This window comes from Falco rusticolus, chromosome 3, assembly GCF_015220075.1.
Source record: "Falco rusticolus isolate bFalRus1 chromosome 3, bFalRus1.pri, whole genome shotgun sequence".
Lineage (NCBI taxonomy): Eukaryota > Metazoa > Chordata > Aves > Falconiformes > Falconidae > Falco > Falco rusticolus.
Window position 1 is genome coordinate 86,940,150 of NC_051189.1, and position 24,575 is coordinate 86,964,724.

The window sequence follows — 24,575 nt, forward strand, 5'->3', positions numbered from 1 at the left end:
GCTTGAGCAGGGCATGTCATATGTGTTGCCTTTGATTCCTCCCCTTCAGGAGCAGCAGGGGTAGCTAATATTGGCACATATGTCTGTTAGCAATTTCTTGATATATTGGATAAGGAAGTAGAAAACTGGATTGTTACAAGGGCAATAAGCTAGAAATAATCTTCTACCTGAATTACTACAGGTTGCTCCTGTGGAAGTAGGTTAGTAGGAGGGTTAGAAACTTTAAAATAAATAATTAAAGCTTTACTTGACAGTATTTGTGATTACACTAAAAGGAAAACCGTATTTGCCTGCCTGCAGATCAGTGCGTGTGTTCTTTCTCCAGTGCCTCAGACCTCAGCTGTTCTCAGGCTTTTGCTTCCCTTCTCCGCCTTCCACACGTACCTTTGGCTCCCTTCTCTTAACATATGCTTCTCTTTCCTGACACAGCATCATAAAACTAGGTTATAAACTAGAAATTGTCAGGGAAGCCACATAAACCTTTCTACAACTTTGGCAGAACAGCAGTATAGCAGCAGAGCTTAATGAAACACTGATGACTCCCACGGTTGCCAAATATGAGGAGGAGAGGACAGTGGTAGGAGGCTGAGAAGCAATAATTGAGCGGACAGAAAATGGGAAAACTGGATGATGAAATCCTTTAAGAAGCCTGCTGGTTATTTCCTTAATTCCATTTTTCAGAAGTGTTATTTAACCCAACGTGGCTGCTGCTGGCATACTATTGCATGGGTAAAATCAAAAGTTATTGCTGTACCGAAAGGCAGAATAGCTTTGCCAGAAGGGGATATTACCCTTCTATGGCTTAAAAAACACCTTGAGGACTCTGTGTGTGAAACACTGCACCAATGTTTCTGTACTGAAGCTGCTGAAGAGCAAGAGCATTGCCTTATTACCAGTTTAGTAGTTGTTCTTTCAAAACGGGTGGCTCTAGTCTACTTGTAGGCAGGGCATGTAACAGTTGTAGTTATTTCCAAATTTTTGGAAGTTGGTTCTGCTGCAGAAGTGTGACTTGTTTGCATCCAGCTACTAAGGAAATTTAAGATTTGAAATAAAGTTTTAAGGAAATGTTGGGCATTGTTTCCAGCATATCTAACCTAATTTCATCTTTTAAATATTCCTATTATTTGTTCATATATCTCAAATCTAGATTCAGCTTTCATCTATCATCTTGTCCTTACGACAGGGAGTGACTAAAGCAGAAATGTAGGTGCGTTTTAAAGGTATGAATCTGCTGTAAAAGTTTTGGATGTCACAGCAATGCAGGTAGCAGGTCACCATCCTGGAAGAGGAAGACACAGTGTTCCAGCCCTCTCCCCTGCAAAGTGCCTCTTTGGTCCTGTGGATTTTTTCCCGATGCATTCAGGGTGGGCTGCAGCTGGCTTTTGCTGGTAACTCTGGAAAGAATTGTCTGCATTTTGCCCTTGGATGTCAGTCCTGCGAAGTACTGTGCTTTTTATGCCCTTGTAATATTCCTATTAATTATTTGTTCTTTCGATTATCACACCCCTCAGTGCTGATAACCCCATCCAAATGAAGGAATTGTGCTTTATCCCTCCACTCTCATGTCCCACAGCTAATTCCCTGTTTGCACCAAGAAGGCAGCACTATCCTCACTTCATGTTATCCAGAAAAGGAACAAATCAGCTAAGTGAGGCAGAGAGCCCAGCACTCCCAGCCGTTGTGCAGGCATCCCGGCTGACAAGAGCTAAACAGGAGGGGGAAGGAGTGGATAGACTTCTTGCAAGTGGGTGATAGTTTGTGCTCCAGAAAAGTATGTTCAGATTGCAGAGTGCACGTACTTCTGCCTGTAAGATGTATATAACATGCTGACAGCTTGTGAATGTTGCAGGCTAAGCAGAAAAGCTCTTGTTTGACAGGCACAAGAAGAATTTCAGGATGTGAATTTTACTAGTGGGAAGATTGAAGCCACGGTTTTGATATTGCTCCTATTTTATGTGATGCTTATTGCAATAGGTCATTTCTGAGACACTGAGAGAATAAAGATGCCTGACAACTTGATAGGCTATCATTTTTATGTAGAAAGCTAGAGCAATTAAAAACCACACAGTGCCAATTTTGTTCTGAGTTTTTCCACCTGCGCTCTTGCAACTAAATTGAGCCTTATCACATGTATTGGTCAGTATTTATTTTTTTTCTCCAGTGTTGGGTGTGCTGTTTGCTGCTTGATTAGAGTGGCATCTGAACAGCACTTGGCTTGAGCAAGTGTCATTGTATCATAAAGGCTGGGCAAGCGAAATTTAACAAAGAGCAAAATTTTCACGTAAAAATGAAGTTCAGTATAGGACTTCATTTATTCTCACCCCAGCAGCTGTTACGATACTGTAGCATTAGGGATGCAAATGAGAGGCTCTCTCATCTCATTGGATATTGGACTCTGATTTCAGGTAGTACTTAAAATTATTTCTTTCTTAAAAACTTGTACTCCCACATTTGGAAGCTGCTCAAAGCATGGCAGTGGGCACCAGGAGAAATTACTGTGCTTCTTCATATCCCTTCCCTGTTGGTCAGAGTTCCTATTGCAATCCAGAAGTTAGAAAGTGGTTTCTCGTGGGTGCAATAAACTCAACGTGCAAGTGCTGACTGTACTGCAGTAGTGCTTAGACCACGAGGCAAGCCTACTTCAGTGCATTGGTTCAACATATATTGGCTCGGATATGGTTTTCTTGGCAGCTCAGCATCCCACACGAGCGCTAAACCATTGGAAGCCCTAAAATCTGAGGGGAGATAGAAAGAAGCAAAAGCATTTGTAGCTGAAGTTTCATGGTGATAGTTGTCAAAATAGGCATGCAGCTTGTTTGCATTTTCTCAGGGGGACCTAAATGTGTGGCAGCTGCGTATTTTTATTTTAAATATCAGAGAGTGGATATCGGGGTGCATTTATGAAATGATTGCAACTGCATTCTGAAATCCCTGTTCCTCATACAGGTGCTCCAAAGCTACAATACTCGGGTTTGCAGTGGTTTCTATGATTCTGTTGTAACAAGATGAAGAACAGATACTGGGGTTCTAACTTTTTCACAGCTTTTTGACAAGCATTGGTTTTGCTTGCCTACACTCTTGAAAACTACAGTCTAAACAAAGCAGCTTGTATAAGCAATGCATTTTTAAACAGATCAATGTGAACTATCTTTAGCAATACACAGTATTTTATACATGGATGAAGTTGTGGAATACAAAGTATTTGCAGGGCATGACAGCTTCTTATGTTAGTTCTGAATTTTGTATGGTGTTTACTTTAAGTGTATAAACAAGTCTGTAGGTGATGATTTCTGACAAATGAAAATAGGAGCTTAGCATCCTATTCCCATATCAGATCTTATTGTTAAGCTTATAAAGAACCATTTTTCCCCCAATAGAACTTATCAAAAAGAGGTTTTGAATAGAAACTGCTGCATGTGACTTAATCTTTCTTCCATGTAACTCGTGACCTCACGCAGCCCTTAGACTGATGGTGACACAGTGAGCATTTCCTGTGAACCGTGAGCAGTGCTGGTCCCACTATTGTTGGGGCACTTTTTTTGTCTGGGAAAAAACAAACCCTTATTTACTAGAAGCCAGTGTCCTGTTTGTTTGTAGCTGGCTGGGAAATGCCATATTACAAGGGTCTCAGTGGCAGTCGTCACTGCTAACAGAAGCTGTTGTTGTGTTTTGCTCTTTTCCTCACTGATTTGTATGAGACTTCTGAGTTTGCCTTGTGACCTGCTCCAGATTCAGTTCACGGCACAAATACTAACCTTGTTTATCCAATATGTTTTTTTCCTCCTCGGTGTTTCCTCAGATTAGCTGTCAGTAAAAGGCTAAATAATAATCCTCCAGCTATTATTCCTCCACCAAGAGGCTACCAGGTTACTTTTCCGGGTTGGTGGATGGTGGTTCACTGTTAGAGCTGCTACCTGGCAAGGCAAACGTGGAGGTGGAAAATTACAGACAAAATAAAGAAACAACATTAAACTGGTAATGGGATGCAGCTGCTTTGGCCTTTGAGCCTGCCTGTGAGTCTCAGCAGCCTTTGGTAAAGGCATATGCTGCGTGATACTTCTCTTGGCCATATGAAATCAGTCCCAGTCTAGTTACAGCCTGTTCCAGGTGGGTGTAGCAGCTCTCAGCAGTTGGGTCGTTTCACATTTGGCTGTAAGAGGTTGTAGTGAGGCAGTCATATGGATGACAAGCTTGCTGTGTGATACTGCCTTGAATTCTAGTCAAAACCTGCACCCGTACATCTGTTCTGCATGTCAGAGGCTAGATGCTGCAGTGCTGCTGGCTGGGCACACCACTGTGGCCAAGTTTCTTTAAAATATGTGCTGGAGCTGAGTCCTTGCCACTAGATGGGGTATCGGAAGAAATCTGGTCTCAAAACATTCCCTTTTATCTCTTCATTTCTGTTTATCATCATCTTGTCCTGGCTTGCAATGCCTTCTTGACTGTCTTCATTGTATAAAATGGTGACGTTCTGTAGGTATAGCAGCACGTATGTGCAGAGAAAGGAACCGTTAGGGTACGTAATTACTTTCCTCAACTGCCTAGTGCCCTTCACAGGCGTAATTTCTGTAAAGTTTCATTATTGGAGCTCATTCTTGTGAGGCAGCAAACTGTGGAAGACTTGGGTTTTGGGGTGTGTGTGGTGTGTGTATATGTATATATAGAGATGTATATATACACGCACAATCTCTTTTTCAACTTTCAGTCTTACTTATTTTGCTTCTACTGCCAAATCATACACGCCAACCTAAACATGCATATCATGTATGCAGACATTTGAGATACTAAAACCAGAACCAGCCTCTTTTAAGGGAAAGAAGTATTTTGGGACTGGAGTCCTCCTTGTCTGTTTGGAACTTTCTCACTTATATGCAAAAACGACTAGTGCTAAAGTGAACCTGTTGTTGCAATGATGTAGGTCCTGTAGATTCTGCCAGTATGAAGCATGAATTTTATGAAGAACATCTGCAAGGTGTGTTTTGAAGTCTTGATTTGTGGGACAGTGGAGGTAGTGCTCAGTGCCTCAGAAAGCTCTTTCTGCAAGACCCGTGGTACAACATGGCTGAGAGTTTTACAAAAGTCTTGACTTTGCAGCAGCAGTGCTGAGTGCAGACAGCAGAGGTGACAGCTACATCTATGCAGAGAGAGAAAGCTCTTACAGGCTCCAGAACTGTTGCCTTGTAGAGTTTTGGTTGACTGGGTAGACTACAGCTCATCAGTAACATCTCAACTTCAAGACAGAGAAAGCAAATGCAAAAAGAAGCTTTGGGTAAGAAACTTTACTACCCGTTGCTAAAATGGTTGCTCTGTTTGCCTACCCGTACACTACTCAGGTGAGGAGTCTGCTGTCTGTCAGACAGGTTCAGCAAATTTATTTTTCCTGTGCTGTTTTATTTTAGCTTGCACATGCACCATCTTCCTGCCAGGAATCTTCTCTAACCCCACTCAGTAGTTTTCCACACAAGTAACCAACTACATTCTAATGTAATGATATCACAGTTTACATACTTACAGTAAAGAGAAGTCATACACTTCACTTAAGTATTTTGAGTTCTGCATAACTCTATGTAAAACACATATGATGATTTTATAAACTGCTAGCTTACACTTGGAATACAGTTTATAAGAGCCCTGCCGCTTAGGTTATGGAAGTAGTCCTATAGCATGACTTCTCCAGCAAGGGAAAAAGCAGGTTATGCTCACATTGATGGTTCCTACCATTATACAATCTGTGGGAATTGCTCATGTTTCACTTGAAAGTTATCCCTTTCCTGTTTACTTGGAGGAGCACTGAAAGCTTTTTAGAAATTCTTCCATTTTTCTTGGCATGGGGCTATTACTTCTTGTATAGATTTTTATCATGGTCTCTTTTTCTAAAGATAGATATTTTGGCTGCTAAAGAGTAGTTCAATAAAAAAATATCACAGTGGTTTGGCTAAGGAAAGATCTCCAAATATAATAGTCTTGGATTTTTAAGTGTCCTTTTTACCCTTCCATAAAAGCTGTATCCCTAGCTCTGTTCTGAAATCACTGAGATTCTTGTCTTTGCAAAGTATGCCATTTTCAATGTAAACATTTGGATTTAGGCTTTTATTTATAATACTTAAATGTTAGGAAGATCGCCCTTTTCAGTCAGTGAAAATAAAGTCGTCTCAAAGCATTTCAGTCTCTTTCCTCTGGCTCTTACATGGGAAGGTAAGACTCTCTAATTGCTGGCATGTAACAGGGGCTTTTCCTTTCTTTCACTGGCCTGTAAAATCAAACCAGAATAATAGAATCACCATAGAATGGTTTGAGACTGAAGGGACCTTAAAGGTCAGCTGGCCCCATCCTCACTGTCATGAGCAGGGACACCTTCCGCGAGACCACATTGCCAAAAGCCACATGCAGCCTGGCCTTGGGCACTGCCAGGGATGGGGCGTCCACAGCTTCTCTGGGCAGCCTGTGCCAGTGCCTCACCGCCCTCACATGTAGGCCCTAATCTGATTATCTGATTTTAAGTTATTACATGCAAAGTTGATCTTGATAGTACTGAAGTCAAAGTAATGCCAGCAGTAAAAATCACTGTGTTTTTTCATAGTCTAAGGGTATTTCTTTTTGACAGTTGGTTAACTCTGGCTCTAAAGCAGAAAAAAACAACCCTATCTTTCCAATTTAGAAACATGCAGTTTTTATAGCTGAAGGAAAAATATTTTTGAACAGGTTTTAATTCTCTGCAGAAGTCATTTTCAATCATAATTTCAAATGGATTAATTGTTTTCAGAACTTTTTTAATTAAAATTTGTAGATGCCACAGGCAAGTGCCATTGTAGACTGGAGACAGATAAAGTGGTGGCCACAAGGACAGAGGGATGGTGACCTGTGCAAGCCCCCGCTGTCCCTGGATATACATTCCTATTGCTTGTCTCAGCTGTACTAGTGTTTCCTTGTGTTTCTACTCATAGTCTCTATTAAAATGAGTTGATTGTCTCAGTGGATGTTGGAATATTAGAAGAGAGTCTAGTCTCTTAATTGTCTGGTTTACTTACATCTCCCTATTTAAAGCTGTTTATTCATATAAGATAGGATGATGCTTGTAATGCTAGTAATGGAGCTCTTGCTAGCCTTCATCCCCAGTGTTTATTTAAAGCAACTGTATGATTTACTGCAAAACCATCCCAACATCTCTCAAGTGTTTACTGATGGATAAGCTAGATTAAGATGTCCCAGCTCATACTTCATAAGTCACAACATAAATCAGAAAACGAGCTTCTGTTCTCTACATACAGCCCTCTTTCAGTGATAGGACATCGACTTATTTCAGATGTTGGCAATCACTACAGTAAAGATCAGTGACATTGGTTAAACTTCTAACTTTATTTAAAACAGACTCACTGCAGTGACTTGGCATCACACAGTAGCAACCTCTGATGCATAACTGCTGCTCAACAGGATGGCACTGTGGAGGCAAAATGGGATGAGTATTTACGTATTGCCATTTCTTCTGTGTCCTGCAGAAAAATCATTCACCCAAAATGAATCATAACCTGCCTACAATGTAGTTTTGCTTGCCTTGAACTAAATATTTCCTCCTTCCCATCATTTTTTTTTAAAGCAGATTCCCCCGCCCCATCCCCATCTATATGCCAGCTGAGGCATTGATAAGCATTAGCATCCTGGAGCAGGCGAGGTGTCCGTTAATCCACGGCGCCTGAACTTGCTTGTGTGCTTGGGAAAGCTGTTAAACTCGGTGAAGTTAAAGAGAATGTTGAAACTATGGGGAGATGGAGGTTTTTCCCTGCACTTTTATTTGGATTACTGGCTTGCTGACTTGCACCTGTGATTAGGATAGCACTCATTAAGAGAAGCTGGGTGGTGCAAGTAAGTGTGGGGCTGGGAGCAATGTTGCTAACAGCTATGGCTTCTTGAACAACAGCTTTAAACCTAATATGCCCCTTTACTAAGTATGTCTCAGCTAAAACTTCCGTGTCAGCCAAGACGTCAGTGAACAGTTGGAAAGACTGAGCAAGAGGTAGCAGTTTGAACCGTGATGTGAACAAGGTGCCATCTGTACGAACACAGCCCTTTCCTAGAGATCTAAAACCTGCCACTGAAGGAGGCAGTAGTTAAAAAGGAGTGAACAGGTACGTGGTAAGGGCTGGTACAAAGTATTGGCCTCTGGTACAGGCCTTCAGCTGCCTGTAACAAGGAATGACGGCTAAACCATGATGCCATGCCCATTCCCCTGTGGGCAGGGTCTTCATGGACATATTTGGTCCAAAACCACAGGTTGGATGAGTTCAGAAGAGGCAAGTCTCTTCCAATAACACTTCATTCATCCAGGCGGCTGTTGCCGTTAGCTTGTTTGTTAGCCAAAGTTGAGTGAAATCACAAAGACCTTGGCCTCAGACCTGGATTTTGAATCCTGATGATGAAATTTATTATTTACGGTAAAAAAAATACCTTATTTTCCTATAACATAATTTCTGCATTGCTGTGGAGTGCACAACAGTCTCAGGAAAATCTGATTTATCTGGTGGAAGAAGTCAGCAGTGTTAGTTAAGATTTGATGGTACTTTAAACAGCAGGAGATTAGACTTCCAGATTTGCAGCGTAGGCTATTTTGGGCAGGGATTGGTATAATCCTGCTCGGTAATGGATGCCTCAATGTGCTGAACGGGGAGCACAAGGTACAGGTTGATCTCACCAGCAAAGGTCAAATCCTCCTTGCACTCACGATACATGGTTTTGAATAATAAATGGTTTTCCTTCCTGGGGTAGAGACACTGAGTTTTTCAGGCATGGCAGGAGTTGGACTGCAAGAAATTGTTTTGTTTTCAATGCTTTGCTAAGAAACGTGGTTAGCTGACCTGTACTGATAAACCGAGAGGGAGGCAGGTCTCACAGAAGCGGAGTGGATGCGCTCCTCTGGGCCAGCCTGCCATCTGCAGGCCATTGCTCTCCGTTGGGAGAGAGGTAACGCAGGGGCTTGGGGGGTTCTTTCCTTCTCCAGAAATTATTTGTAACAAGTTTGTTTGTTTGTTTGTTTTCCCTAGGTAAATGTTATTTATTTAAATTTAATTTGTTTCCATCTGATCCTATGACTAGTCACCTCGGTTATAGGGAAAAAAAAAACAAACAACAACCAAAAAACCCAAGGATAGCAGAGATAAGCTCCTTAGATTTCTCTAGAAGTTAATGAATAATTGCTTTTTCTTTTATTGTTCGTTGTTCAATTTTATAAGTAAACATTGTTGTGCTTAGAAATGGGGCATTTCATATGACAGTCAAATTCTGCCCATCATTCTCAATCCATTAAATCTTTAATAACTCTTGGTGGTGGTGGTCTTAGCTGAACAGTACCACTATAAACTTCAACTCCTGTTGGACATTGAAACTTTTGTTGAGATGTGGGTATGTGTATATGAAAACCAGGTACCTTTCCAAGCATCCCAAAGCTTTTTTCATAGTCCACAAATGGAGAGAGGATGCAACAAAGCCATTTGGCTTTTACACAGCAGACCTTGGCTGCTACTTCAGCAAAAATGTGGGGTTTTGGGCAGTAGTAACAAATGTAGACTAGTGAGTCCACTGTGAAGTATTTCTGGGTTTGGGGTTGTTTTTTAACTCTTTTTTTTTTTTTTTTTTTTTCCAGTAGCTTAAATATGCCTATTGCTACCTTCTTATTGCCCAGGTCTTTGAAAGATAAATGATCTGTGTTTTCCTTAGCTGTTTTTATAAACCATTGATAAGAAATCTTAACGGAGTTGTTCATTTGGGAGAGAATTTACTGTAAGTAAATTACTGATCAATTTACAGTTCCAAAGGTATGAAAGTTTAATGTATAAAGTTAGTTGTTCAATGTGTAGTACGTAACCTTTACATCATTTTTGTCTTTGTTTTAGGTCTTCCTGAACAATACTACAGCCTCACTTGGTTCCTTAGCCCTATCCTGGGCTTGATCTTCACTCCGCTTATAGGTTCGGCTAGTGACCGCTGCACACTGAGCTGGGGCCGCCGGCGGCCTTTTATTCTTGCTCTCTGCATTGGTGTCCTCTTTGGAGTTGCACTTTTCCTTAATGGTTCTGTTATAGGTAAATAATGAGGAAATCACCTGCGTATATCTCCTGCTAACATACATACCTGCTTTAAGATGTTTATGTAGGAAGTAAAGATAATGATATGCAGTTAATTTAACATATGTTTAATGTTAAAGTTGTTAGAAATCTCTGCAACGCTGCATTTGAGCTATCTATCTTGCATGTTTTTATTCTCACTCAAAAGTTACAGTGCTGTGCTAAGTATTGTGCAATCATAGCTGTAACTGGTAATACAGCGTTATTAATACAATGGTTGCCAGCACGTTTGCAGTTGCTGAGATGAATTTGGTCGATCCTTGACATGGGAAAATTGTAGCAACCTGTTCACAGGGAAATGTTTCCTGTTGTGATCCATTTTCCCTTTAATGCATATCTGGCAACACATCCTGTTTCCAGCATTATTTCAGAAATTATCTTTTCACTTTTTCTTGTGCTTTTCTTAGACCTGGTATTGAAAAAGTCCAGAACACAGTTAATATTTGTTTATCAAAAACTTTGTGGGAAAATAATTTTTCCTGAGCCCCCATCAAAGCTGGTAAAAATAGTTTCCCTTGAACATAGTTTACTACAGACCTTAATCTACAATCTCTTTGTAAATTTAGTGTAGGAGAGGTGACAGCAAGTACATTTGGGGAAATGTTTACATCATGGTTGGACTGATGCAAATGAAAGGAACTTAGCACCTAATAACATCCTCTTGGCTCTCATTTTTATCTTGGGTTAGATGAAGTTCTATTGTCAAAAAGTTTTACTAATTGAGGGAAATGAGTGGAACGTTACCTTGGCTCAGCATGTTAGGTTTTTAAAGCCACATTGGGATGCCATATGATCGTTTCCAATTTGCTGCAAACTGCAGTGGACAAGTTGTTCAGGTGAATGACATTTAGCTTATCCTTTTTTAATTTACCCAGGCAATAAATATTATTTGAATTGCTGTCATATGGTATCAATTGTACTTTGTTGTTGTGCCTCCAAGACTTATTCCTCCTCCTCCAGATGTATGCAAGATGTTAGACTGCAGCCTTCTTACAAGATTTTAATTGATAGGAAGCTCTTAGTTCCACACAGGTAGCCATTGGTACTGGCAAGCAAACCTCATATGCAGGTTATAGGCTTAAAGTGTCTCGGCTTCTAATAAATCAGCACAAAATACTGTCTTTAATTTTTCTTTAATTCTTTGTTGCACAGTAATACAGTCTCTGTTGCATAGCTTTCTAGAAAACTTGTGCTTTCCCAGATACTCCAGTGGTACTTCGGTGCAATGACATTTCTTTAAAACACAGAGGTTATGCATCTGTTCCTGGGACATGGTTATGATACATCTCAAACAAAAACCCTCTTCTGAAAGGCACTTTAAACACCACTGTGCCTCTCAAGGGAACCTGGAGTGAACTGAAGTAAGAGAGCTGTTCCATACTAGAAGATAGAAATTTGCTGCCAATGTTCAGTTTACATCGACATAAGATAGCACTTGACATCAGCGTAAGACAGAACTTGAACTACTAGTTAGAACAGATGCACAATATGATAAAGTTTATATTAGCCTCTCTTTAATTAAAGTTTTTGAAATTGTGATTTGTCTCACTTTTCAGAGAGAAAAGGCATTGCTTCCCAGTCTCTCGCAAAAGGGGGTGTCAAGCTCTTTGCAGGAAGAGGCCTCATTTGTAACCAGATTTTCTTCTAAATGGACCCTGTATGCTCTTATTGTCTGATTTCTTCCCATTTTAGGTTCACACTTTCCTGTCCTTAGTCTCCAGTTACTGGCAATCACAATTTCAATTTAGGGCTACAGGAGGTGCTGCAAAAACTGACGTGGTCATTGTTTTGTACCATTTTCCATACCCTGGCCTCTGGCAATAGGAGTCGTAGTGAGGAGAACAGGGAACACAAGAGCATGCTGAAGAAGAGGTTCACTAATCCTAATAGTAATAGAACCATGTCCCAGGAGAACAGCTATGTGTAGATCTTATTCAACTCTTGTTCTCTCCACTATATGCACTGTTCAAGTTTCCAACAAATCTAAAGCACGGACACTGCTGGTGTTTTCTGCTGTGAGATTCAGCTTAGTATGGGACACATATAAACTTCATTAGCATTCAGAGGACTTGGTATAAATGAGGATTGAATATGCACTTGAGATTTAGATGATTTTTGGTGGCTTAGCCAGTTCATCTCTTTCCGCAGTCATTTTCATGAGTTATGCTAACGGTTTTATCAGTCTTGCATGTGTGACCTCTAAATCTCTCTGATTCAAGTAATTCATGCTTTTGTCAATGGTTTGTTTCATGAAACATTTTCCAGCTGTATACTAATGCTGCCTTTCTACTTTGTAGAAAAAAAGCATTTCATCCCGTGCTATCAACAGAAGCTGACTGATGCTTTTTGCAATGCAAAATACCTTCATGTTGCTTCATTCCTAAAAGTTTTGCTTGTAAAAATGATCTAGAAAAATGAATGTTTAAGAAAAGCAAAGAGAGAGGTGAAGGGGTTAAATTTCACTTGATTGTGATTTACTGTGACCCTTGCATGTCAGGTACCATGTCAGTAATGCTGTCAACAGTGCAGTTACCTGTGTTTGTAACTGACAGATGAAATATGTCATTTTGCTTTTGGATGCTCTCCTCACCGTGGCTGTCTTACAAAAACAGCCTTCAGCATTTAAAGGAAAACACATCTGAGGATCATGAAATAATATCCAATGCTCTCAGAGGTTTAAGACATACTTTGAAAATAACATTTTGAAAAAGAAATGTCAGTCTTACAAATGTAAAAACAAAATCTTTGTCCCAGACCTTCCATGAAGCTGTGCCAAAGAGTTGAAATTGCCTTTTTACTCTGTAAAGGAACATTTCCAGTGAGTGTGTTGGCCACCTTAAGGAGTTAAGCTTGTGCTTAGCAGTTTTCCCTTTTTGAATAACATGCTCAGATTCCTGTTCCGTTTTTCCCCAGGTCTGGCTATTGGCGATGTCCCAGACAAGCAACCCATTGGTATAGTTCTCACAGTGCTTGGTGTTGTGGTGTTGGACTTTTGCGCTGATGCAACAGAAGGGCCAATTCGGGCCTACTTGTTGGATGTCGTGGACAGTGAAGAACAAGACATGGCCCTTAACATCCATGCGTTTTCAGCTGGTATGGAGTTAGCTGATGTGTTTTTTGGCAGCTGTCAAGTCTTCCTGATGAATGAGTTGTGGCCTAATTATTTTTTTCCTGAGCTCACTTCTCATTTTTTCTTTCCACAGGTCTTGGAGGAGCAATTGGTTATATGTTAGGAGGGCTGGACTGGACACAGACCTTCTTAGGTGGTATTTTTAAATCTCAAGAGCAAGTCCTTTTCTTCTTTGCAGCCATTATTTTCTCTGTCTCAGTTGCTCTCCACCTTTTTAGCATTGAAGAAGAGCAATATAACCCTCAGCAGGACAGGATTGATGATGAAGGAGACACACTTTCCAGTGTCAAATTCAGTGGTAGTCTCCCCCCTCTAAATCGACTGAATGTAATCAGTGAGGAAGACCCATATGGAGCCTCTATGTTCCATGATGAGGTTCAATCAGAGCATGATCTCAATATGGAGTTCCTTGAGGTGAACATTGTAAGAAGCAAGAGCGACTCAGTTCTACACATGCCTGATGCTACATTGGAAATTGAATCGGAGCTGCTTTTTCTGCATGACATCGAACCCTCCATTTTTCAGGATGCTTCGTATCCCAACACTCCCCACAACACAAGCCAAGAGATCATGAAGTCCAAACTCAACCACCTGTCTGCTTTCCTCAGGGACAATGAGAAAGAGGAGGAAATGTTGCTTGATAATCGCTTAAATGAAGATAAAGTCCCAAATGTCAACGGCTCCCTACCAAAAGAGTTCCTCAACGGACACGCTAGAATAGGCATGAAGCAATCTAGTACTTCAAATTCCATGCGAAGGCGGAGGCACATGTTTTACCGTCAGCCATCTTACACCTTCTCATACTATGGCAAAATAGGTTCCCACCGCTATCGCTTTCGTCGGGCCAATGCCATTGTCTTGATAAAGTCCTCACGCAGCATGAATGATATCTATGACATGCAGAAGCGGCAGCGACAGAGGTACAGGCACAGGAATCAGAGTGGCACAACAAATTCAAGTGGAGACACAGAGAGCGAAGAGGGGGAAACTGAAACCACTGTCAGACTCTTGTGGTTGTCAATGCTAAAGATGCCAAAGGAGCTGCTGAGACTGTGCGTCTGTCACCTCTTAACTTGGTTTTCGATCATTGCTGAAGCTGTGTTCTATACAGATTTCATGGGACAAGTCATTTTTCAGGGCGATCCAAAGGTAAGAGAACAGTTACCTTTGGCAGACCTGCTTGCAGTTACTCGTTTCTGAGATGCGCTCGTTACAAGAAAGTGGCTTTGCATTTGTGTGTGTTGCAGGCCCCTTCTAACTCAACTGAGCTACACGCCTATAACGCTGGAGTTCAGATGGGATGCTGGGGACTGGTAATTTATGCTGCTACTGCTGCTGTTTGTTCAGGTAAGAGACTATGCACAATCAGACAGTGTTATGCACCTCATAGATGTATTTGCAAGGTAGAAATAGTTTTGCTTCAGTTAGCATCTGCATCCTTGTTTGGTGTGAAGGATATTTTGGAAAAGCATTTGATGTGGTCAAAGTGGAAGGGGCTTCTTTAAGAATCAATATTAAAAAATCCCTCCAAATGTAGGGGTGGAAATAAGAACAGATCAGTTAAGTGGCATAAAGCACAACATTTTATCAAAGGATATTAATGGCATTTGGTTAGTCATCAGGAAACTAAAATTATGCTTGTTAGAAAATTGAAGCATATGTAAGAAGGTTTTGCAAAGACTTTTTAAAATCAGAATTATAAATATGTATTTCTGAAAGTCTTTCATGTTCTCTAATCAACAGATAAAGCAACTACAGACAATTTAGGCTTGGAATACAGACTCTGAAATTGAGAACTTTTGCCAAATGTAAATTCTGCCAAATTCTGCCTTCTGCAGTACGTGCGCAGGCATATCTGTACAGATCAGTATCGTGGGGACTGCCTCTTTGTTGAGACATGCCAAGTTGAAGTTCAGGTGGGCAGCTTGTTTCTGAACGCAAACTGAAATGGGTCTGTGAACATCAGTTACCTGATCACTTTGTTTAGCGAATGTGCTTGCGTTAGAAACAGAACGGCCTCTGTGCTCGGTGTGTACCTGCATTGACAAAGTTAACGAATAGGTAAAATTACTGAATGGACCGAGTGGACCATGATAGGTTTGAGTCTCAATGCATTTTGTTCTGCCTCAGACTTGTAGCATGGTTTAGGCAAGTCTCTGAGCTCAATTGCTCCCCAGTTTCTGTAGCCGCAACGCGTTTCTTTCCCAATGACAGCTGAGCTATTCTGCCAAGACAAGCCAAATACTCGGTGAGCATCCAAGCCCTAAACAGCATAGCGAGCCATCACGGCCACATCAATACCATAAAACTTTGTCGAGTAAACTGACATTTATGTTTCATTCTTCATCTCTGCAGCTTTGTTGCAGAAATATTTGGACAACTATGACCTTAGTATAAAAGTGATCTACATCCTGGGCACGCTGGGTTTTTCTCTTGGCACTGCGGTGATGGCTATGTTCCCCAACGTGTATGTCACTATGATAATGATCAGCACTATGGGAATAGTCTCCATGAGTATCTCCTACTGTCCCTATGCGCTTTTGGGACAATACCACGATATTAAACAGGTACGTAGAATATTTTGGGTATTTTAATCAAAGCAGAGCCTTCACATTTCACTGAAGATCACAGTGGCAAAATGGATTTATTAAACCCCATTATTTGAGGTATATGCTTTGTTGGGATGTGGGCCAAAGCAGAAATTCATCCTTGATAGTAAATAGCAAGAGCTGCTACTTAAATCTGCTGGTAGTACCAAGCTTCAGGTTGGCTCGGTGGGGTCATGATTACCATGTGCTGAGGTATAAAAGGATTTGGGTGGACGTGGTAGGATGAAGAGAGATGAAATAATTATTGCACTATTTATTATATACCTAGTAGTTATACTGTTTCAGATGTGTTATGTTAGCATTACTCAGGTTTTTCAGAGTCTTAGATATTGACGTGAGTCAACTATCAGTTTGGGGAGATGTAAGGCAAACTGATTCTGCTGGAAAAAAGGACAGATTTACTTTCCATCTTTCAGCACTGTTCCATTTGGATTACAAATTACAGGAGGATTGTTGATTTTAACATGTTTCTGCATTGGGATGGGGATGGGGATTCCTTTTTATAATTTCCACCAACTCTTTCATGTAATTTTTTTCTACAAAACCTGATCTTGGAGCCAGTTGACACTAGGAGTACCCCACTAAATGTCTGTCTCATGGTGCAAGATGAGAATGTGCTTGATAAGTAGGTGAGAAGGCTCTTTGGGCTTGTATAGCCTGCATGATGCACAAGGATGGCATGAAGTCCACCACATCGCAGAGAAATTTGAGGAAGATGCTAATGTTTAACCATTTGATTTAATCCATTGTTTTGCCTCCTAACATGTTTGTCTTTTTCCAGTACATTCACCATAGCCCTGGGAACTCAAAGCGAGGATTTGGCATAGACTGTGCTATTCTGTCATGCCAGGTTTACATCTCTCAGATCCTCGTGGCCTCTGCGCTTGGTGGTGTGGTAGATGCGGTTGGCACAGTCAGTGTCATTCCCATGGTGGCTTCAGTGGGATCCTTCCTGGGGTTTTTGACAGCTACCTTCTTGGTGATATACCCCGAAGTCAATGAAGAGCCAAAGGAAGAACAGAAAGGATTAGGTCCTCCGGAGACAGCCGAGGGCAACGGCATGAGTGCAGAGAAGCCAACTGTGCTGAAGCTCACACGCAAAGGAGCTGCCACATCGGAGCTGGAGAGTGAATCAGCTGTGTGAGACCATCGCTTATTGTTCACTCACATTCCAGGGAGTGCAGGTGCAGGATCAAGAACTTTTTTTTTTCCCCAGGAAAAAAAAATTAGGGTCTTCACTACTTGTAGCTGAAATTGCAAAAGAAAAGGCAGTTTCATGCAAAAATGTAAATGAAATCCTGTAGTCCTTAATATAGATTTGAACAGGTAGCTATGATGCTAATTGCTTTCTCTACAACTTAGAAACGTCATTTCTGAACACTTTTTTATTAAGAATACATTTAGATTGCAAATAAGTTTTATTAATCTGCATGAGACTCACAGTGTATTCAATTAGCAGTTAGAAAAATTAAGTTTTCGGCTGGTTTTAAACTGAAAATGGAAGCTATCTTGACTTACAGTCTCTTGCTGTTTTTTTGTCTGAACATTTCAGATTTCACTAGTGTAATAGCCGAATCAAACGCTTAGACATCTTGATCAATTTTTTCTTAAGCATGATATTATTGGTCTGACAGCTACAGTTTTTTAGCATTAATTTTAGACTTCATGTTTTTGTTAGTGCAATTACTACAGAATAGTTTTATTTACAATTATTTTCAAGAAAAACAAAAGCAATTAGTGCGGTTTCTAAGAAACTGCCGTGAATCCTTTCAGTCACACTGTTCAACAGCTACTCCCAAGTCTGCTGCTTGTCAAGAGAGGGTGACATAGGTGATGTGAACTGTAGAGGGAAGGAGCAGCAGCTGGGAGAGGTGACCAGCACTCACAGGTTTTTATCACAAGTGCTGCACTTCAAGAATGTCGTTGGAATATGCTGTGACAGTTTTTAGCCTGGTGTTTTTTGTGCTGGTGAACTTGAGGGTTTTCTTGGCATTTTAAACCTGGTCATCTCTGGATGAAGCTGCCATAGAGAAAGGGTGTCTCTGGGGTCAGCTTCATGGGAAGGGGGCGTGCGGATTCTCTTTTGTAGGGAAAGTAATTGATTAATTGCACTTTTTATGATCCTTTAACCTCCTGGCTGAGAACACAGCAGCCAAGGTAAAGACACAGTGTCAGTACAACAAGGTGAACCAAAGGCCTACCTCCGTCACTTTATGGCATAGTCTGGGTGTATGAAAAGCTGTGTCAGAAACAGTATTTAGGCCTTAAAATTCAATCCACTAGCATGTGTTGCTGTTCCAGTCCCCGTGTTGGAGGAATTGCAGGCTGGAGCTCTTCTGAGCTGCTGTACTGATGTCGTCAGCGCAACCTCCATGCCCCCTTCCTTGATTCAGGATATAGCTGCAGTGTAAAGACATTTTTCTGTGAAGAGCTTGAAAGAGTTGTGCTAATCTGATTTAAAACAGCATTTGGATCGCTAGCAATGCGCCCCAGTCCACGGGCAGCCAAAGCTCAGAGATCCAGCAGTCATTTAAAGCAACTTTAGAAACTGAACTTCTGTTTGTTGTCTTATAAGAAGTGTTTGTGATGCTATTTACTCATTTTCGCATGGGCCTCCGGGCTGCAGTCAGTCCGTCTGCTGAACAGACAAATCACAGCTCGTTGTAAGATTTCTGCTGCCTCAGACTTCTCATACTACAGTACTTTAAAATGCATGTGTAAATCATGCTGCAATATAGTCATTCAAAAGAAGAATATATATTTCAAAATGAAAAGCAGTTTTTAATAAATTACTTGAATTGTCAATGTATTTAAGAAATGTATGTTTTGGTATATTTGAAGTTAACGCGCAGTCTTGGCCAGCATCATTGACAAATTTTGGTGGCGTACGTGGGTTTCTTAGCTGAAGGCTTTCAGTCAGTGCCGATGCCCTGTGCTATCAAGGGTGACAATGTTGTTTTTAGGCTGGTGAAATCACCGAGCACTAAAGTACACGTAATCGCACAGGACTTAGGGGTTTTAGTTTCATGTGTCTTGAGAAAGTCTTTTTTTCTTTGAGGTGAATATTTTTTTATTTAGAACACATACTGTGAACTGTGTTCAGACAGGGGAATAATACTACTGAAGAATATGAGACCTTACTGAAGAAATCAGTTGTAGGAAACTTTAACTGAACTTCTGCCGTGAATTTTATCATCTCAGTTACATTTAATATATTCTAGTGATGTTCATGTACAACAGAGATGAGTGTTGTATTTCACCCTATAACTGGCATTCATGTAAAATGCACACTGAGTTAGACATTTTAAAGTGGCTTTAATATTTTATTTTTGAAGCTCCTTGAAGATTCTTCTTTTGGTTAAATGAACGCTGTCAAGTATTCCTTATTTTAATCTGTTCCTGGAAAGGTTCTTCTACAGTTTAAAAAATCTGCATCTTCTGACTGGTGCCAGCTTTAGCCTTTTCCCCACGAGTTTCATGGATCGGTGTGGTTTCAAAGCACCACTACTTCACACTGCACCTTTGTAAGCCAAGATTTCTTTCACAGCACCATCGAGCTGACCAAGATCTAGCTCAGGGGTCCTTAAACTATGGCCTGCGGGCTGGATACGGCCCCCCAGAGTCCTCAATCTGGCACCCAGTATTTACAGACCCCCCTGCCCCCCCCCGCCGGGGTTGGGGGGGGAACCAAGCAGCCGCAGATGGCTGCCTGCCACTGCATCCGCGCACCGGCCCCCTGGTTAAACAGTTTGAGGACCCCTGATTCTAGCTGCAGGGAGGAGTTGAAGCTCCCTCTCGTTTCACACCCAGAAGAGGGGATGTGAAACTGTTTGGGGTATGAGCTCACACACACTGAGCTTTTTTCAGTCAGGGGAAGGGTGAGGAGGGAGGAAGGACATTTTGAACCCAGAGGTTTTCAAAGGCAAGGCAGGCCCAATTCTGTCCCAGCCAGCACTTGGCATAGCCTCGTTTCTAAGAATGGGACGTTCAGATATGTATTTGGAGTTGTTTATGGGGCTGTTTAATTACTGTGTGTAACACATGAATGTGCACACTGCCTTGCAGCAGGAAGCTCTATTTCACTCCCCTGTAAAAGCTGAAGGAAATAATTCTTCATTGTAAACACACTGAAGTATTTGTAGTATTGCCAGAAGATTTAACTTGGGGGAGCACCAGCCAAAGTATCTCCTCCGGTACCTTGGCTGGCCTGTGAAACCACCACACTGGCTTCACTGTGCTTGCTGGTGAGGGCTCCCGAGGTCTTTCGTAGTAATGCTTTTCCTTGAATTAGAGAGTTTTCTTTCTAGTCCTGGCACTTCTCAGGGTAGAGCAGGCAATGATTTATTTTTTGTGTGTTCCTTACCTTTTGCTACAGAAATGATTTTTTTTTTTTTTTTTTTTATGGTCACAATTAAAAGGTGAAGTAGTATGATTTTATGTGTTTATTGCAGAAGTTGTGGGAAGAGAGATTTGAAGGAGGGTGGTTTTTTTTTTTTTTTTTACTCCTTATGACAGTAAGTATCATTTTTTGTTTGTCGGTATTACTGTATAGTCCAATTCATCCTGCATGCTCCGTCTTTTTGGACCTTTCCTACAGTAGGCTTCAGGTTTAGTGGTTTCATTCTGTGTTGCTCTATACTGTAAGTAATATTACCATATTCTGCTGCAGTCCTTCTGGTGATGTCTAACACCTCGGACATGAGACACTGTTAGTGCTCAGATTCTTGAGTGCTGTAGTCAGTAAGCTGCACATCTAGAAATATTTCGCATGAGAGCAGAGAAGCTCTCTTTAACCACTCAGAAAGGTGTAGCATGGATTTTTGCACCCTTGGGTTATTGCAAGAGTCTGATCAGATCTGCACTGTTTGTGGATGGCAGTTTCAGACTCCAGAAGCAATAATTTCTTAGGAATGTTTCTCTTCCTGCTGGTTAGATGACTTTCATAGAGATTTATTACCTAAATAGCCTTTTAATAGCATGAATCTGGTCGTTTGCTAGCACTGGCAGTAAGCAGTTATGGAAAGATGTGGATTGTTCATCATCAGAAGGGAGGAAGCCAGTAAATCCAATGGAGGTTAGTGCTCCTTGAAACACACAATGTCCTTCTCCCTTTTCACTTGGAGCCTTGTTCTAGACTATGAAATATTCCCGGCACGGCAGGCTGAAAAGGAGGCAGCTGCAGATTTAGCGTCCCAGTTTTCTTGCCAGTGCCGATGCTGGCATGCAGGCCCCGTGATGAAACAGGCTTGCGTGAAGTTTTCCACAGAGGCATGAAGCAAGGGCTGAGCCCTTCTTAGTCCTCCCCCATCTGATCTGAATCCCCCCCTCCGCACTTGGAATGACAGTGGCAACAACAGTGATTATTGCCAGGTACCTCATTAAAACCTCACCTCTATCATTAGAAACACATTCACCCGCCCTCGGTTTGTGGCGAGCTTGGTCTTCCTCCAGCATTCACCATTAAAGGCAGGATTTGCATGGCTGCTAGTAGGGTCTTGCAGCCACGCAGGTTGAGGTTACATTTACAAATAAAGGTGGAGAAATTCACAGTTTGTTCCTGCAAGAGCTCCTTCCATGTCTGGGCGGGAGGGGAGCTGAGGGGCACTGCCTTCCCGGAGGCATGTCACAGGGGTCAGCGTTCGTTTTCAGTGCTCGCTCATGGTTTCAGTAACTCTGCATATACACGTAGCCGGGTTGCACAACACTCCGTTGTTCAGTCCCTGCGACAAATCATAGTTCAGTCACTGAGAGTTGGGTTTTTTTAGGTGCGTGTGCGTGTGTCAATGTATCTGTGTGTGTATACATTTATATACACACTGCTCGGGCCAAAATCTCTTTTGGTGGTTGTGTGCTTGTCATCACTGTACTCAACATTTTCAACTGAGTTCTTCCAGATTTCCTTCATCCTTGTCTGATGCGAGACGAGCTCAGCTATAAATATGTATCCTATTTAAATAATAAGTAAACTCCTGCATGATATTCCAAGCACATGTAGCAGCTTCGGCATCTGAAGTATCTATTGTGAAAGAGAAGTTGGTTTTTATTTGCAGCTGTTTTGTCCTTCTTTCCTTTTAATAGGCCAAATAAATGTAACGAACACCAAATGTTGCACAGAGATGTTATTAATGACTGTGTAGAAGAAATACCAAATTTTATTTTTCTTTGCAGAAACTTTATGGTTACAGAGAGTTCTCTAGCTGTTATTCTTCCTTAAATGACAAAGCTGAACGTTTGTAAAGTGCATCAAAAATGGTCATTTTAAAAAAGTGGAGCTACCCAAAGTTTTCTCTTTCTCATGTTGCATCCAGAACAAGCCATTGGCAGAGGTGAGCTGCAGAAGCTCAGATATCAACTGGCTTTTTGATTTTGAGTTTCAAGACTCAGCAACCCAGTGAGTTAGGAAATAGTCTTAATAACAAAAAGGCTCAACTGCCTTTTCTTACTGTGGCACTAATATCTGCAAAGGTCTGCCCATTAAGATGTTCCAGTTTTTCCTGTAATTTAAATTAAGTTCACCTCCCCAAACACGGTTTTTATTTGGTTCCTCAACCCAAGCAGCCCTGCAGCTCACCTGTCTTTCAATCTTGCCTTCCCTCGCCCGGGAAGCACAGCGGACCATGATGGGTGCCCAGGAGGGACAAATACCTTCCACCCCTAGAAGAGAGCATCTGCTAAAATTAAAAGGCTTTTGATGCCCTTGTGACCTGCTGAAACTTTAGCAAACACGGTTCGATTTGAATACATTTTTTCTTAAATTTTGAAGTTGAGGGTGAAGCTTTAGGAACATTTAGCCGAACTAGGCATCCCCTTATTTAGTCTGCACCTATTGAATCCTTAATGACAGCTAAATTGTAGTAAATAGCCCCAAAAACCAGAAAGACTTTTCTCTCAACAAATTGGCAGTTCCCAACATTAATTTTTATTTTTCTGATGTAACATGAACACTAAGCCCTTTTGGTAGCCAAATGACCAGCTTATTTTAAATGCCTCATATTAATAGAAAGCTGCATATATAGGCATCTCATAGCAGAAAAAAAAAAAAGAAAAAAAAAGAATATTTAGTTCCTTTGTGAACTGGCCATATGACAACTACTTTTTTATCAACTTATTAAGTTGGGGCACTATAATAGCTCTTGCTGAGTTTAGCAATGTTTATAAGCATGTGTTAAACACATAATGTTGTTTTATGAGGAAAAAGGGATAAAGAAAAGTAATGTCACAGATGAATGTTTGAGTGCGTAGATGGCATAATGTATGTATGATTTTTATTTCTACACTGTTGAGCTTATTTTCTGTTTTAAGGTTAAAAGAAGAGGTTTGTTGCATGAGAACTATTTTATTGTGTTCTGCACTTTCTGTTCTTTTTGTATAATCTTGATTTTTTTTCATTTATGTATAGAAAAAAATCAATTTAGAAATATTCTACTCCACAAAACATTGTGTTCCAATCTGTTGTTCAGAAGTTCGATCTTAATAAACATTTCAGTAAGAGTTGGTGGCTGGAGTTCCTGTGTTGTTTGTAGGGAACGTGAGTGTCCTGGCTGTGGTTGCACCTGTGGGGCTGGCAGCAATGCTGGCTCCCTGCTACTGGCTGAACGCTGCTGCCGCCTCCCCTCATCCCTGAGCTGTACAAGACAAATAATGTTCACCGGCTTCCCAAAGGTTAATTAATATTTCTAAAAACATTACTACAAAAAAAAAAAAAACCCAAACAGTTCACAAACACTTGATAAACTCACCTGACACTTGCAGGGTTCAGGTGCAACAGAGGAGGGAGCGCAGATGGAGAGCAAACAGTGACGCCTGGGAGAGGTGTATGTCCCCAGCTGCAGACTCTGCTCCTGCCCTGGTTGCTCTGACCCCTTCCCAGGGTAGTGGCTGTCACCTGCTGAGCCAGCAAAATCCATCATCTTCACGCCATCACCAAGAGCACTACTGGGGCCTCAGGGCTGTCAGGCCTTCCCTTCCAGTGGGTGGCAGGGAGGGTCTTGTCCCTTCTTTGCCAGCATATTGGCCTTTTCCCACTCCTCTTCCTTACCACGGTGTGGGATTCCTCTGCGCGGGAGGGCCTGGGAGCGTTTCAGGAGGAAACAAATGTAACTAATAAGGAGCTTCCAAAGAAACCAGCTCACACCCAAACTGACTAACCACATGGGCCATTGCTACTGACAAGAAAGGGGAAAGCCAGAGACCAGTCTATCTGATTACAAATGCCAGCTGACAGGGTTAAACTTGCCTTGTGGAGAGCTCAGTTGTCCTGATTTGATTTCTAGCGCTTTACTTGACAGATCTGATCTGTGACTTCCCCTGAAGGCACTTCTTCAGAACTGGTATAAGCAGCTCAGAGAATTTGATGCCTGTGCAGCATTTAGTTCATTTTTGATGAAACCCAGCTCATCTGCGCTCTTTTCTCACTGGACCTGATGTTAAGAAAGAAGTGAAAACATAAAATGCAATAAATCTGACTTTCAGCCTGGGCTATGAACTTGATTTTTCACCAGCATCAGGGAGAGAGCATGGACACTGCCTCCTTGGGGAAGGAGCTATTTCAAATACCTACAGAAGACCCAGCTGTGCTGGTTTTGGCTGGATAGAGTTAACTTTCTTCATAGCACCTCATACAGAGCTGCTATGAAGCATGGGGGAGTGAGGTTGCTGGCTGGGGTGAAACTACGATGAGCAAGAGCCTCCCTTCCTCACCCCACCTGGCAGAGCAGGGCC

General features: G+C 41.5%; 1 protein-coding gene across 7 annotated transcripts in view; it reads left to right on the top strand.

Moving 5' to 3' along the window:
* The window catches only part of SLC45A4 (solute carrier family 45 member 4), a 90,300-nt gene extending 66,950 nt beyond the window's left edge, over positions 1-23,350 (top strand). For 6 of the 7 annotated variants that reach the window (XM_037378939.1, XM_037378938.1, XM_037378937.1 and 3 more), the window contains 6 exons: positions 9,885-10,073; positions 13,029-13,208; positions 13,319-14,394; positions 14,493-14,592; positions 15,601-15,812; positions 16,636-23,350. In XM_037378939.1, the coding sequence (XP_037234836.1) occupies positions 9,885-10,073; positions 13,029-13,208; positions 13,319-14,394; positions 14,493-14,592; positions 15,601-15,812; positions 16,636-16,998 (2,120 nt within the window). In that variant the 3' untranslated portion in view covers positions 16,999-23,350. The remainder of the gene's footprint in view (positions 1-9,884; positions 10,074-13,028; positions 13,209-13,318; positions 14,395-14,492; positions 14,593-15,600; positions 15,813-16,635) is intronic. The other variant, XM_037378942.1, reaches the window with a different exon arrangement.
* The last annotated feature ends 1,225 nt before the right edge of the window (positions 23,351-24,575 follow it).